Source organism: Pongo abelii, chromosome 8, assembly GCF_028885655.2.
Source record: "Pongo abelii isolate AG06213 chromosome 8, NHGRI_mPonAbe1-v2.0_pri, whole genome shotgun sequence".
Lineage (NCBI taxonomy): Eukaryota > Metazoa > Chordata > Mammalia > Primates > Hominidae > Pongo > Pongo abelii.
In genome coordinates this window covers 102,322,840-102,338,067 of record NC_071993.2, presented here as the reverse complement: position 1 = coordinate 102,338,067, position 15,228 = coordinate 102,322,840, and the positions used below count along the sequence as shown (strand labels likewise).

General features: G+C 43.7%; 1 protein-coding gene across 17 annotated transcripts in view; it reads left to right on the top strand.

Moving 5' to 3' along the window:
• Positions 1-15,228, top strand: part of SORBS1 (sorbin and SH3 domain containing 1) — a 251,763-nt gene that overhangs the window by 162,577 nt on the left and 73,958 nt on the right. For all 17 annotated transcript variants that reach the window (XM_063727053.1, XM_063727050.1, XM_054521431.2 and 14 more), the window contains 2 exon segments: positions 1,624-1,796; positions 3,532-3,595. In XM_063727053.1, the coding sequence (XP_063583123.1) occupies positions 1,624-1,796; positions 3,532-3,595 (237 nt within the window).

Below are 15,228 nucleotides of genomic sequence, written 5' to 3'. Positions count from 1 at the left end.
GTTCAGTGGCACCTTGTATACTTTTCTGGTTCATCTCCTGTCCCTCGGATGACTTTGCATCACTTTGGGGATTCTTTTGCCTTGCAGCTATAACTGTGGTGTCCTTCCATGTATGACTTTAGCACTTTACTCTGGCCTTGCTTCTGTCCACCACTGAGCTCTGACATCTCCCTGGCGTCAGCCATCACTTTTGGGCTGATGCCTCCAAAGTTGCACTCCTGTCAGGGTGTCTCACCTGGGCCCCTCCATATTTCCTCTAGGGGTCTCTAGGGCATTCCTACTTGAGTATCTTGCTGTCTTCTCAAAGTTACCGTAGTCCAAGTGGAAGCAGCCATTTCGCCCTCCCTTTCCTAACCCAATTCTAACTTCTCCATTTGGCTTAGGCCGGGCTTCCAGACTTGAAACCTTGGTACCACCTTTGAAAGAGGCAAGACAGGATGTGGTTCAGAGAGGACTGCTAGAGTCAGGTGGACATTAGGCCACATCACAGCTTGGCTATGAGCTGGTTGTGTGGCCACAGGCAGGGTACTTTAACTTCTCTTTGTATTGATCCTTTAACTATTAAAAAAAAAAAAGGCGATAATAGTTTCTTCCTCATAGATCTTTGGGAGGATAAAATGAGAGAATGTAAATGAAGAGTTTAGTGCATTGCTTGGCACATAATTAGCTCAGTAGTCCAGAGGCCCCCAAGCATTTTTTTAAGCTGTTCCTCTGGAGCACCCTTCACTTCCTGTGAGTCTGATTGGCTTCTCTTCTGAGAATCGGCCCTTGTCACCCTGCATTCTCATTGCTGGCTCACTTGGTTTTTCTGCCCACTAGACTGTAAGCTCCCTGAAGGCTAAGATTCTGGAATGCTCACCTTCATGTCCACAAGGCAGAGCGCAATGTCTGCCCAATAAATAAATGTCATAGCTTGGAAGCCAGATTCTATTAAGTAATTTTATAATCTTAGGTCATATGCGGTATCTTTGTTAGTGCTCTATATCTTCCCATCTTGAACAAAAATAATCTATAATGTATACTTAGCAATGTACAGCTTGCTGAACACTTTGGCATAAGTTATCCTGATAAGTCCTCTCACCACATTGCTGTGAGCTTGCCAATAGAAGTGTTATCCCTGTTTTTGGATGGGAAAACTGAGGCATGGAAAAGTTAAGTGACTTCCTCAAGAGGAATCGAAAACTTTCAAGTAATGTTTAGCCCCATCCTGTGGTTCTACCTGCTCCTTAATTTCTAGAACAGTCAGAACTACTCAGTTGACCAGAGCACGATGTGCATACCTCTGCAAAGCTCTGATCACACTGTTGGCAAGCCTTTTTTTTTTTTTTTTTAAGGACCAGATGATAAATATTTTAGACTTTGCAGGCCATATGGTTTCCGTCACAGCTACTCAACTCGGCCATAGTTGTTCAAAAGCATCCATAAATAATATGTAGAGGAATTGGTATGGTTGTGTTCCAGTAAAACCAGCCCATGGGCCAAAGTTTGCTGACCCCTGCTCTAAGCAGAACTAATTCCAGTTGAGAATTAGCAGACACGCTTCCCCCCAGCTAGCCTGTTCAGGAGTGTTTTGTTTTGCAGCTACCAAAAGAGCTTCAGCTAACAATTGCTTTTCATTTCCAGATCCTGTCTCAGAAAGAAGAGTGGGAGAGCAGGACTCAGCACCAACCCAGGAAAAACCCACCTCACCTGGCAAGGCTGCTGAAAAAAGAGCAAAGGATGACAGTAGGCGGGTGGTGAAGAGCACTCAGGACTTAAGCGATGTTTCCATGGATGAAGTGGGCATCCCACTCCGGGTATGTCTATTGACTTAGAGGTCCTTCTTAGGCTTCATCTTAAGCTGTGACAAGTGTACACTCTGAGTACATGTGAACCCCATCACACCATCGTCTCTGTAAGCCCCATGAGTGCCAGATCCCCCAGAAGCTGTGCTCCAGACTTGGTGTACAACAGCTTTTCCCAAAGTGGGTGTTGGATGTTATAAGTCCTATGAATAAAGGGTTTCGTGGTCAAGTAAATGTGAGGAAAAGCTGGGTGGGACCAAGTCAGAGAGATTTCTCTGCTGTAGAACTTTTCAGAGGCTTTGAGTATGTGAGTGTTCTAGGGACAATGTTATGGGCAGTCTTCCTTCATTATTGCTCTGTGTGGAGCATGTTGAGAATTTCCTGGTCCAGGGTAAGAGAATCCTGGGGAGAGTGTGAGGCCCAAGGTCCCTGTTGACAGGTTCAGGAAGATCTCCCTGGATGGGAGATCATGTGTCATCCAAAGTGAGTAGGGAACACTAAGGGAACCTCAGAATGGATTCCGCCAGCCAAGCCTCCAGGACAGAGCAGGTCTCATGGCATCCCTGACCCAGCTCTCCCCAGCAGCACAGGCCTGCCAGTCCTGCAGGCCCTAAGGAATTCCAGGGAACAGGCTCCAATGGGCAAGAAACATTTAACATAAAGCTGGGCAACTTTTGGAACTGGATTTGGGTGAATTCCATTCTTTTCCATGTGTCTACTAGACCATTGCCGCAATATGTTCCACTGTGATTTCCATTTAAAAAATGTGTCCTTTTGGAAGCGGCCAATAGAAACCACAGTGGACTAAGCCTCAAAATAACTCTTCTCTGGTCCTAAGTAGTAATATAGAAGGAGAGTTATTCCTAAGAGAAATCACAGCTACCATTTGCTGAGTACATTATCTCATTTAAGCATCACTCATCCAAGTGAGTAATGGATACTAATATCATTTCCATCTTATAGATGAGGAAGCGGGGACTCAGAGGGATTTGTTACTCATCCAAGGTTGCACAGCTTGTGGGTGACAGAATGGTCTGCCTGACTCCCAAACCCTTACCCCTAACCATCGCGTTGGATGGCCCTTCCACTCACCTTCTCATCAGCTCTGTGACTTTGGCCAGTTCGCTTTGTCATTCTGTATCTCATTTCCTCTTCTGTAAAAGTGGGAGTGAAAATATCTAGCCACCTATCTGTCACCTTCCTTGTTTTATTTTTATCTTAAAAAAAAAAGCCCAGCCATTCCAACTTTGTGGTTAGGGTGAAAACTCTGGCAGTGGATGCTATAATGAGTTATGTTTTAATGTATGCATTCCAAATCTGGCCCTATGCAAGGTGACTCGGATACATTGCTGTTGAATAATCTAGAATGGTTGAGGAAACAGTATGATAAGCAAATATCCTTTGTCTTTTATATTTCTAGGAGACTTTCCTTCAGTTTGGCACAGTCTATATACGGAGAGATTCTATCTAAAAGTGAAATTTTAAAAATTTAAAAATGGATACCTTTCAAGTGTATCCTCATCCACTGTTTTCAAAATCTGTATCCTTTCAGCCAAATATTACCCTGCAGATTGAGGTTTGGGACCCTTGGTTTTTCTCTTTCTAAAAAGTTTTGCCTTTTTAAAAAAGATAAATGTGGCTGAGTTTTGAATTCAGATATTGTTACTTTCCATTTTGATTTTGAAATCATAGGAAGTCTGAAATGTGTCAAGATATTCATTTAATTTTGCTCTTTGTTTTTCTACAGAACACTGAGAGATCAAAAGACTGGTACAAGACTATGTTTAAACAGATACACAAACTAAACAGAGGTACTGATTTTCATTTGTAGAAGCTGTGCTGTGCTATGTGCCAATACACGTTTTGTGGGCCTGAACTCACTTTGCTAGGATGCCAGAAGACTGGGTCCTGCAGTTGGACCTCATTAGGTACTGGTCTGCCTGAGCCCAGCCATGCACCTTCAGAGCATAGGAGGGAGGAAGCACTTGTGTGCCTGCCTCAGAGGTGGAATTTGAGATCTGCTCTCAAATCCTTCCTCCCAGATGTGGAATGCAGCAGGCTGAGCCCAGCACTCTGCCTGTGCTCCAGCATCTGTCTGCCTGGGATGTGAGCAGCTCCAACACCCACCTGCTTCCAGCTTTAGGTATATCTCCGTGTGTCAGCCCATGACTGCCTTGTGGGCAGAGTGAGTTGAGAATGCACTGAACTGGGAATTAAGAACACTGTTCTCTGGCCGGGCGCAGTGGCTCAAGCCTGTAATCCCAGCACTTTGGGAGGCTGAGGCGGGTGGATCACCTGAGGTTAGGAGTTCGAGACCAGCCTGACCAACATGGAGAAACCCCATCTCTACTAAAAATACAAAATTAGCCGGGCGTGGTGGCACATGCCTGTAATCCCAGCTACTTGGAGGCTGAGGCAGGAGAATCACTTGAACCCAGGAGGCGGAGGTTGCGGTGAGCCAAGATCGTGCCATTGCACTCCAGCTTGGGCAACAAGAGTGAAACTCTGTCTCCAAAAAAAAATGTTCTCACCTGGTTTGAGTCCCCCAAGCACTCGGGTAAACCTTGGACCAATCACGTACCTTTCTGTGTTTGTTCTGCTTCCCTTCCTCCGGAGAATGTCACAGGGTCTAAAAGAGAACACATTTGGCCTTGTGAAGTAGAATGCATAGTACGCCTCTCAGGCTGTGTTAATATGAACAATAATCTTCCCCAGCTGAAAGCCAGCCCTTGGCAGGTAGCCCTGAAAGTCAGTCAGGAGCTGACACACCAGAGCCCGCTCAAGCTGAAAGAGCAGCGCTTCCAAATTAGATGCCGGCTGGGCTATCAGCAGGTGACCCAGCATGGAGAACCGCAGGCCAGTGCTTGGGCAGGACATGACCCCACCGGCTCCCATTGCTGCCTGTGCCACCAGTCAGCTGATAGGTGGGATGTAGCTGCACCGTGGGAAGGGTACCACTTCTCCCACGGGCAGAGCATCCTGCCCTTCCCCTTACCCATATCCAGTCTGGCTGCCTGGCATGGATGACACATGAAGGCAAAGAGAAAGTGTTCTGGTCAGTGTTCCCACCTAAGCCCAATCTCTCTGATGAGCTGCGGATGCTAGCTAACACCACTGTTAATTAACTACTGCTGGGTTCAAAGTGAACCTGGGTGTGCCCCTGTTCAAACTGTTTCTAAATATCGAAGTGCTCTAAATATTGAGGTGTTGGAGCATTTCCAGTGAAGAGTAAATCCACTGTGGTTGGGTGGATGAGCGTGGTCACAGTGGTGAAACTAAATGCTTGGATTTCTGTGATCAGATGGAGTCAGCTCCACTCATCACTTCCTGAAGTCACTGCCCATTTTGTCTTGCAATCTGTGACTCTCTCGCCTTTAGACCCAGCTTTGGAAGCCTAATTGCAGAGACATTAATGCATGTAAATGTGCAAAATATGTAATTTTGCCCCACAGGCAGCTTTGGTCTTCTCATGTTATAGTTCTTAAGCTAATTGTAGGTGCTAAACAAAACTACCTGCCTTAATGGTAGGCAAAGATATTTGAAAAATTAATGATCTACTTGTTTGCTGAATGTCCACAACACAAGCTTTGATTTAAAAAAATCATGTTAGGATAGCATGTTTATTACATACTATTTATTATCATACTTAATATTTCTTGCCTATCAAAAGTAAAAACCTGATGCTTTATGTTAAATGTTTCTTGCCCATTGGAGCCTGTTCATGGCAATTCTTTGTCCAAGAAGAGTAATGGTATTGTCTCTTTCGATGTGTCTCGGTAATTCAGGCAAAAGGACTGGATTTTTAAAAGCAGTTTGAATTTCTTTCATATCACTAGTGAAGCTTAGTATGTTCCAGAATTCAAGGAGCCTAAATTGTATGTGGATTCCTACTCGTTTATTCTCTCCATTTGTATCTTCCTCTATTCTCTCTCCCAAACCTGCTCCTCTGCCTAGACACTCCTGAAGAAAACCCTTATTTCCCTACGTACAAATTCCCTGAACTTCCTGAAATCCAGCAAACTTCCGAAGGTACCATAAACTTAGACAGCATATCTGTTGTCCGAGCTTTAAATTAATTCTTATAGTTCCATTGTAGGCCTAAGATTTGGGCTTTTAGATTTTATTTTCATAGTCGTTTTTGGCTGGTGAAAATTTTATTTCACTCATTTGCATGGTGTGCTATGTTAAAATAACTAAATCCTTTCTAATTCATTAATCTATTTTTAAGTGTGATGCCCGTGTGCTTTAATAACACTAAAATAGGTAATCAATCATTCGAAAGAGTCAATTGGGATTTGTCACTTCCTCTACTTCCTGGTGGATAGTTTCAAAATCCACTGCTTTTCTCTGCTACAGAGGACAATCCTTACACTCCCACCTACCAGTTTCCTGCATCTACTCCTAGTCCTAAATCTGAAGGTAATTAAAGGAAAATTGTGTGCCTCTCTTTGTACTGGTGCTGCTACTTTCTTTTTTATCTTGGGGTTTTGCCTGGTGGCTAAGGGCTGTTTCCCCGTCATTTGCTTCCCTCTAACCTTGTGTTTTGTGGTGGTGTCTCACTCCTTGCTGACTGTATCACCGGAGTCTATCCAGATGGTATTTTAGTCCTATTTCCCTAGGGTTTACGTGATTAACGGGGTAGCCAGTGTTAGCTTAGTTATAATGCTTTGAACATGTGGGGCTCTGGTCAAAGCTGCCTTTACCCAACTGCCCAAGGCTTTGTACCTGAGGTGGTCACCTGATGCTGGTGGTTGAGCAGTGACTCAGGGAAGCTGAGTCATTATAGTGGGTGGGCAGGAGGTGGATCTGCAACCATCAACAGGAAAATTACCCGGTTCTCATGCCTGCAACTAACTCTTTTCATGGGACCTCAGGGTATCTCTCTTTGGTAGGGAATTGCTAAAGAGGTATCCAGGTATAAGATTCAGTCATAGTGGGAGATGACATTTCTTGAAAATAAGGGTTTTAGCTAAGCTGGTAAACATTTAATGAAAGAGCTGGATAGGAATTTGTACCTGCTGGGGAAGACAGCCACATTTGTGTCTAAGAAATATTATTTCTGGGGAAAAAGTCTAAGTGTCAAGGAAGTTTCTAAAATGTGAGTTAGGGGCAACATCTTGAGAATTATCCTAATAGCAGGGATTATCTGATTTGGATGAGTAATCCAGAAGAGGGTGAATAGATATGGTATGGAGGAGGAAGTTTTGTTAAATACTGTTCTAGGATGAGATGTTGAGTGCTCTGAACTTCATTCATTCAAGTAGTATTGAACACTTGCTGTGTGCCAGGCACTGTCGTTGGAAGTAATAGGACATGTACCCCGTCCTCAGAAGCTCCCATCTGACAGAGAGTTCAGCAAGGTCACTTCAGCTTACTGTGTCCAGTGTGGGGGCGGTTGTGAGAGCATGTGTCCAGAACGCCACAGAAAACCTTGCTGGCACACAGTGGGCCCTCGGTAATACCTGGAAAACACTGGTGAGTGAAGGCTTTGGACTGTAGAGCCAGAGTTCTTTCTTAGGGATGAATGCCAGTGCCACAATCTTGATGCTTCTCTGCTCTAATCTGCTCAGCAGACCATCCCTCTCAGCCCTTCTCATCATTGGTAAAGTTGTTCATTCAATCATTCACCAAACTCTTATTGATCAGTCATATATGAGATGACACACTGGGATGTGTTAAAATACCATAGGCCATTTTTGGTCTCTCCTATGCCCCAGTAATTGGTTTCCAACCATTTCATGCCTGGGGCCTATTTTGAATGAAAAGAAAGGTCTACCAAACAAACCCAGACTTACAGAACTAAAAGCTGATAATTTAATTCTGATCAGTGACTTCCTCAAGGCCAAGAAGAGTCTATTTGGTGTAGAGAGTGCAGTTTTTCTGTCTAATGGTGCTGATTACCACACAAAAGCATTGGTGAAGAAACAACTGACTGAGTTGAGTTAGGGAGTTTTTCAGAGTAATTTTGACTAGTTGCAATTTTCAATTTGTGCTTTATTTGGACTTGCGAACCCAGCCAAACTCGCAAGATAAGAGTTTCCTTCAAGGCAACAAGCACAGAGTGTGCAGAAGGCACAGTATCCCACGGACACAGGCATAGGAAGGCCCACTTGAAGAAATCCTGTGGAGAGGAACAGTGGCTCCCATCAGACTGGAAGACTGCCTTAGGCCTGCCTCAGGCAGCACCCACAGCTTCCAAAGTCAGCTTGGCTGTTGGTCCAAAGACAGGGTTTCATGGCTGCACAGCCAGAGCTCCTGTGTCATCAGCCACCACACCTAGCAACCCCTGCTGACGATCACGTCTGATTTTTGGCATGCATCAAGTCTAGCATATGAGGGAACTGGATTTATTTTGCATAGAGGCATAAACAGTAAGGGATGTCATGATAACTTATCACATATAATTTAGAAGCAAACCTTAACTATTTTTTTATTTTCAGAGACTGAAAGGAAGAAATAGTCTTAAAGAATAAAAAGGAAAAAATTAGGTTGGACATAAAAAAATTATTAATAGCAAAGATAATTAGACTTTAACACAAGTTTCTAAAAAGACATCCTCCCTGGAGATCTTTTAAAAATAGGGTAAATTCCATCTCACGCCCCCACTCCTGCCTAGATGACATATCCAGGCATAGATCACTGATGTATTCAATTAGATCAAGGCTTCTTACAAGTGAAGGAAACATTTGAGCTAGATCATTTTAAATAATCACAGGATTTTTGGTTTTGAGGGTTTTTTTTTTTTTTAAACCATTTCAAGAGAGTCTCTGGATTTCTTGATCCTTGATTTGTGGTTTTCATGTTGTCTGTGAGCTCCAGCAGGGCCTCATCAGCCCTGTCCGTGGTGCTGCTCCAGCCCTGTGCTCCCCGATAGGTGGCCCTGCGCTCTGTGCACATCCTTCTTAACATAGGAAAGATGTATGCCTTTCAAAGAAAGGCATTCAAGACAGATCAGCACCGAGTGGAAGCTCTACCCACAGATGTTAATGTGCATTAAGAAACAGCGTTACTGAGAAATCTGAGCCATCATTCCAGAGTCTCTCTCCTGGGGAGAAGTTTGTTTTTACTGCTGGGGTTTTTTGTTTGGTTTTAATTCAGAATTTGGAACTAGAATCATTTGTAATAAACCTATCAAAGCCTAGCCTAAGGGCTGCCATCTCTGTCTAAATTCTAGTTGTTTATACGGTATAAAAAATACATTTCTAAAGATCTCAAAGCTGATCCTCCTCAATAGTAAGGGACTGTGTGAAAGTTTGTTTATGCTGGCTTAGCAACCTTCTTTTTTCCCCCAGCTACAGTGAAAAAGCAAACTTCTGGCCAGACTTTTAGACTATAAATAGAGTTATCATGTCTCAGTCAATGAGGGTTAAAATGTTCTTTTTAAAAAAAGAAAACTTTGGAAATTCCAAGAAGGGGCAGTCACTTTTAATCATTTTGTAATCTTAGAGACTGCTGTCTATGGGACGGAAGAGATGTTAGCAGAAGGGAGGGGGCAAACTGTGCAGAAACAGCTTCAGAAATGCAGTCCCCCACCTTCTCCCCTGCTGCTTTAAGGAACAGCAGTGTGGTGGCCAACATCTCAGCAGCCCAGAGTGGTAATCCTATTAATAATAATAGTCTTATAATGACATAACCACCACCTCAGTGACTATGTGGCTGTCATTAATTGAGCCCTTGCCACATACAAGGTTCTGTGCTGAATATATCACTATTGTTATCTCATTTTCATTCTCCCAGCAGCCCCATGAAGTAACTCTTTATTTTATCAATGAGGAGTATGAGGTTCAGAGAGATTAAGTAATATATGCAAGATTACATAGTAAGTAGCAGAACCAGGATTCAAACCTAGGTGTTTGGGGCTCTGTAAACATAGGCTTTTACTCACGCTGCTATACTGCCCTGCAGATTCCTTTCCCCTTCCTGACTCTGTGTTCTTGGTTGTCCCCTTCTTGTCCAGAGGCTCTCTGGTACCCGACTCCAGGCATTCAGCTTCCCCTGAGTCAGTCCTGCCTCAGTCTGCTAAGCCAGTACCTCCCAGATGGTGCCTGGAAATATATAGTTAGGGACCCAGCACAGTGGCTCATGCCTGTAATTTCAGCACTTTGGGAGGCCGAGGTGGGTGGATCACCTGAGGTCAGGAGTTCGAGACCAGCCTGGCCAACATAGTGAAACCCTGTCTTTACTAAAAATACAAAAAAAATTAGCCAGCGGGCGTGGTGGCAGGCACCTGTAATCCCAGCTACTTGGGAGGCTGAGGCAAGAGAATCACTTGAATCTGGGATGCAGAGGTTGCAGTGAGCCAAAATCGCACCACTGCACTCCATCATGGGTGACAGAGTGAGTCTCTGTCTCAAAAAAAAAAAAAAAAAAAAGGAATATATAGTTAGGAAAACTCCTCAAGTGATTGACAGACAGGATTGAGAACCACTGGGATGGGGAACTATGACTGTTTCCCAGCCCCCAAAAAGAGATGAAGAAAATTGGCCAGACGCAATTTTGGGAATATGGATATAGGATGAGAATGGAGAATGCAGATTTTACAGAATTAGCGCCCCCTACTCTGAACACGCCCAAATGATGTTGGCTCACTTGGCACATTTGATGTCAAGAAGAGGGAAAATATTTTCAAATAATGTCTCAGAATTTGCAGCAAAACCAGATAACTGGTATGTTACTTCATGGTCCGTGGCCTGTGAGGACCTCCTGGACCGTGTCAATGGGAAGGTGAGTCCAGGTGAAGCCCCAGAGACCAGCTTTTTTCCCATGCTTTCCGATGTCTCTTCTACCACTTCAGGCTGGTGGTGGCCACTGCCACCTCTTGGTGATGTCACTCAAGACACCACCTCTAGGCATCCCCAGGTTGTGGTGTCAAAATGGTCTGTCTCAGTGCTTCTTCCTCATTTCTAGAAGAGATTGCACTAAGGCAAGGATTTAAAGAGGCTCATCTTCTCGGGCACAGCTGTAGTTGAGTTAAAATAATTCTCTACTGGCCTTACAGGATTTGTAAGATAGCTTTGTTTTGCTTGAGTTCAAGCAAATAATTCTATTGTGAAGATGCTTGGCCAGGATCTGTGCCTCCTGCCCCAGACTCCAGCCCAGTACTGCCCAGGGGAGGGGCTGAGTCGCTCTCCTAACGCGAGCTTCCCAGGAGATCTCTGCCTAGCAAGTGCAAAAGCCATTGACTGGCCTGTGGGATAGTTAAGAAACAGTAGCAGTTACTCCCTTTCCACCTTCACAGCCCAGGAGTTCGATAGCAGATGAAGACGGTGAGTCTTTTTCTAACCCTATGGTTCTCCCAAACTTTCTCCTTTAACTTATATTTTGCTCCACCTCATTCTCTTCTTCAGAGTTCTATTTTTTTCTCTATGTCTTCTACAACTACTGTACACCCTATCCTGGTCTTTTTTTGCATTCTTTAGAACTTGATTGCCGCATCTGTAATCCCAGCTACTCAGGAGGTCAGGGCAGGGGGATCACTTGAGCCCAGGATTTTGAGGCTTCAGTGAGCTACGATCACACCACTGTACTCCCTCCAGTCTGGGCAACAAAGCAAAACCCTGTCTCTTAAAAAAAAAAAGAACTTGATGGCCTTTAACTAAAACGTAGACAGCTTTGTAATGCTTTCCCCCAAGCTCTCTGGGCTTCCTGACGTCCTTGCCCTTTTGTTTGTTCTTCCTTTCCCACCCCACCCAGACTCAGTACCCAACTCTACATCTGTGTCTTTTCCCCTGACTACTATTTTTGTTCATGGGGGTCGTGTATGACTATCTTTTACCCTTTTATCATTTCTCTTCCTAAGTGTGAGGGGTAAAGCCAGAGGAGGATTTAGGTTGAGCAATGGAAGAAAGATTGTGTCAAAAATGAGCCATTAATATTTGGAAAATTGTTTTAAGTTTAAAGGCCTGAGAAATGCATAAAATTGAAATTTAATTGATATAGGCAAGTAGTTATACAAATGATTTTTGCTCATCCTCCCATTTCAGTCAGGCAGTTTTTTAGAACAACTTTCAACCAGTACTTTCTTCAGTTGTCTTTGAGATTTTTATAAATTAAAGAAAAAGAAACAGGAACAAAAAGTGATTTGGAAGCTCATTTAAAGTCATTGTGGTTGAAAAGGCAATTATGTGGCTCCTGGCAGTTGTAGGAGAGTGGCTGTCCCCAAATTGAGCTACCAAGGACAGATTGCCAAAGCCCAGAGAAGAATCATTGTGTAAACATTAGAGCCCAGCTGGACCTTCAGAGGCCTAAGTGAGTTGTTTACCCTGTGTAAATCCCGTGCAGTGTTACAGCTTCCTGCAAATCACTGGCATAGGAAGGTCTGAGTGTTGCTGCCAAGGTTTGATGTCTGCTGCTTGGAGCTCTGAGGAGCACAATTAGCATGTGGTTCCACCATGAGCAGAAACCACAGGATTTCTGCACAGCTGAGCCCACTCTAGCATTGTTTTAAAGGGCCTTTGGAGAAATACTGAAGGCAGAGCTTCAGGTGCTAGGTAATAGACAATTTGAGAAACATTTCATTTAACGTGTCTTAACTATGTTGAGCACACTTGTCCCATTTGGCTGGCTCTAGTGTGGAGAAATGCAGACATGCTCCTTACACTGTTTTCCTTTTCCTTGGTATTTCTAACTGCATACCCATCTTCCCCAGTGTTGACTTAGCCTCCCAGGAGAAGGCAGCAAGGAGCAGCCACTATTAATAGAAGGTGTAGAGGCCGGGCGGTGGCTCACGCCTGTAATCTCAGCTCTTTGGGAGGCTGATGCGGGTGGATCGCCTGTGGTCAGGAGTTCGAGACCAGCTTGACAAATATGGTGAAACCCCGTCTCTACTAAAAATACAAAAATTAGCTGGGCGTGGTGGCGGCGGGCGCTTGTAGTCCCAGCTACTCAGGAGGCTGCGACAGGAGAACTGCTTGAACCCGGGAGGCAAAGGTTGCAGTGAGCCAAGATCGCACCATGGCACTCCACCCTGGGCAACAGAGTGAGACTCTGTCTCAAAAAAAAAAAGAAGGTGTAGCAAGAGTGACTCAGTGTTATCCATTGTCCCTGGAGACCAGCAAGAGGAAAACTAGAAATGTGAGGCAACTCAGAAAACTTGCTTAACATCACTGAGGGCGAGGGGATGCAAAAATCGGGCAAAGGCTTCAGGGGCTGGAAATTGGCCCGGCCAACAGTGCAGTGCATGCCTTGAGTTTCGAGACGACATCTTTCTCTGCCTCTTCCATAATAACATGGTAATAGAATAGCCAGTCTTTCAGCTTTCCCGGGATTGGGCAGATGAAGCTGGGGTGAAAGAACATAGTAGGCGTCTCTGTCACGGGCTACTAGATGACATAGGGAAGTGGAATCTGAAAGACCTTAAATCCATTTCTGCTCTGTCTATCTCACTCTGCAGCTAAGGGCAAATCTTCTCAACCTACTTGGGCTTTTGTTTCCTTGTCTGTTAAATGAGGTATTTAGTTCCTCTTGGTTTTTTGCAAGGTTGAAGTGAGATGACATTAGTAAATTACCAGCCATTGTTAGTCACTTAATAATGGGAGCTACAATTATTATTTTTATTCATAAGCTGAGGTAAAATATTCTTCCATTAGATTTACAAGACAAGCATCAAAAATTAAAATAATGGATTTTACAAGCCCTAGAACTTGTCCTATGTTATAGTTGTTCGGATGAATCTGTATGACTTGTTTGTCCTATTAAAAGTTCATGAGCTGAAATCCACATATCAGAACCTGTGGACCCTTTGAGAGAAATGAAAACTTGTTCACAGACTCCCCTGCCCTGTGTTAGCCTGGCGTGGGTGACATTTCTCTACCGACACTGAATAAGAAACAAGTGTTTTTGTTTTTTGTTTTTTTTTTTTTTTTTTAGAGACAAAGTCTTGCTCTGTCATGTCACCGAGGCTGGAGTGCAGTGGTACAGTCATAGCTCACTGCAGCCTCAAACTCCTAGACTCAAGCGATCCTCCCACCTCAGCCTCCCAAGTAGCTAGGACTGCAGGTGTGTGCCACCATGCATCGCTAATTTCTAAAAATTTTTTGTAGAGATGGGATCTCGCTATGTTGCCCAGGCTGGTCTTGGATTTCTGGCCTCAAGCAATCCTCCCACCCCAGCCTCCCAAAGCGCTGGGGTTACAGGTGTGAGCCACCAGGCCCATCCAAGAAAGGAGCTTTAAGCACATTCAGTTCTTCAGACGCTTCTGTTACCTGCTTCCCCCGACTCCAACTTTCCTGCTTCTCCCTGTCCTTTTCAAAGTACATACATTGTTAAACTTCCCAAGTAGTGCTGTTTTTTCCCCCATCTTATAAGAACTATTTCTCATTTTCTTCTTCTTACTTTGTTTTTTTTTTTTTTTTTCTTTTTGAGACAGAGTCTCACTCCATCAGCCAGGCTGGAGTGCGGGGGCACAATCTTGGCTCACCCCAATCTCCGCCTCTGGGGTTCAAGCAATTCTTCTGCCTTAGCCTCCCAAGTAGCTGGGACTACAGGCATATGCCACCACGCCTGGCTAATTTTTGTATTTTTAATAGAGACGGGGTTTCACCATGTTGGTCAGGCTGGTCTCAAACTCCTGACCTCAAGTGATACACCCACCTCAGCCTCCCAAAGTGCTGGGGTTACAGGCGTGTGCCACCACGCTCAACCAGTATATCTCATTTTCTTCTAATAAACCTTCTAGAGTTCCACATTAGAAAGCTCTAGAGAGAAACATTTTTTAAAGAGCTCAGGCTTAAAAAGAAAAAAAAAAACAAAACTGAATATTTAAATGCCACTCCTCTCCACCCAGTGAAAACTTTGCTTCTTACTTCATGAACCAGGTAATAGTTATAAATTAACCTTCATCTTATCATCTACTGATAAGCTATAATTTCTCCATTATTCAGAGATGTACAGGGTTTTGAGCTAAAATGCTAGGCTACATTTTAAGCAGTGCATACATCTGCTTCTAACTAAGCTAACTTTTCATTTGGGCATTTTCATTGCAGCATTTTTTCTAATCAAGTCCCTGTAATCAAAGCTCATTTTTAGTTTTCTTTGACATCATGGCATTTTGTCAGTATAATCAGAGGTTCTGTTTAAAAAAACAAAAAACTGTCAACACACAATTTTTCAGAATAATCTTTCAAAAAAATCTTTTTCTAGATCCCACTTTCTCTCTTTCCCCTGTTCTATTTTCAGAAGATAACATAAATAAGCTTACACACTCAATTTAAAATAGTGAAAGGCTTGGCTATGTTGGTAGAAAAAAACCTTAAGTCCCGTTCAACCTTGATATTGATAAATTTTTGAAAGTGAGGGAAGGAAGTAGGGGAAAAGGCACCTTGGTAACTGATGCCTGTCCCTTATGTGGGCCAAGGGAGACCTGAGACAAATAAAAATGGGGAAAAGAGGGGACAAGAAGGAGTGGTTGTTAGAGAGGCTGTCTGAATAATACTTTATTCAAAAT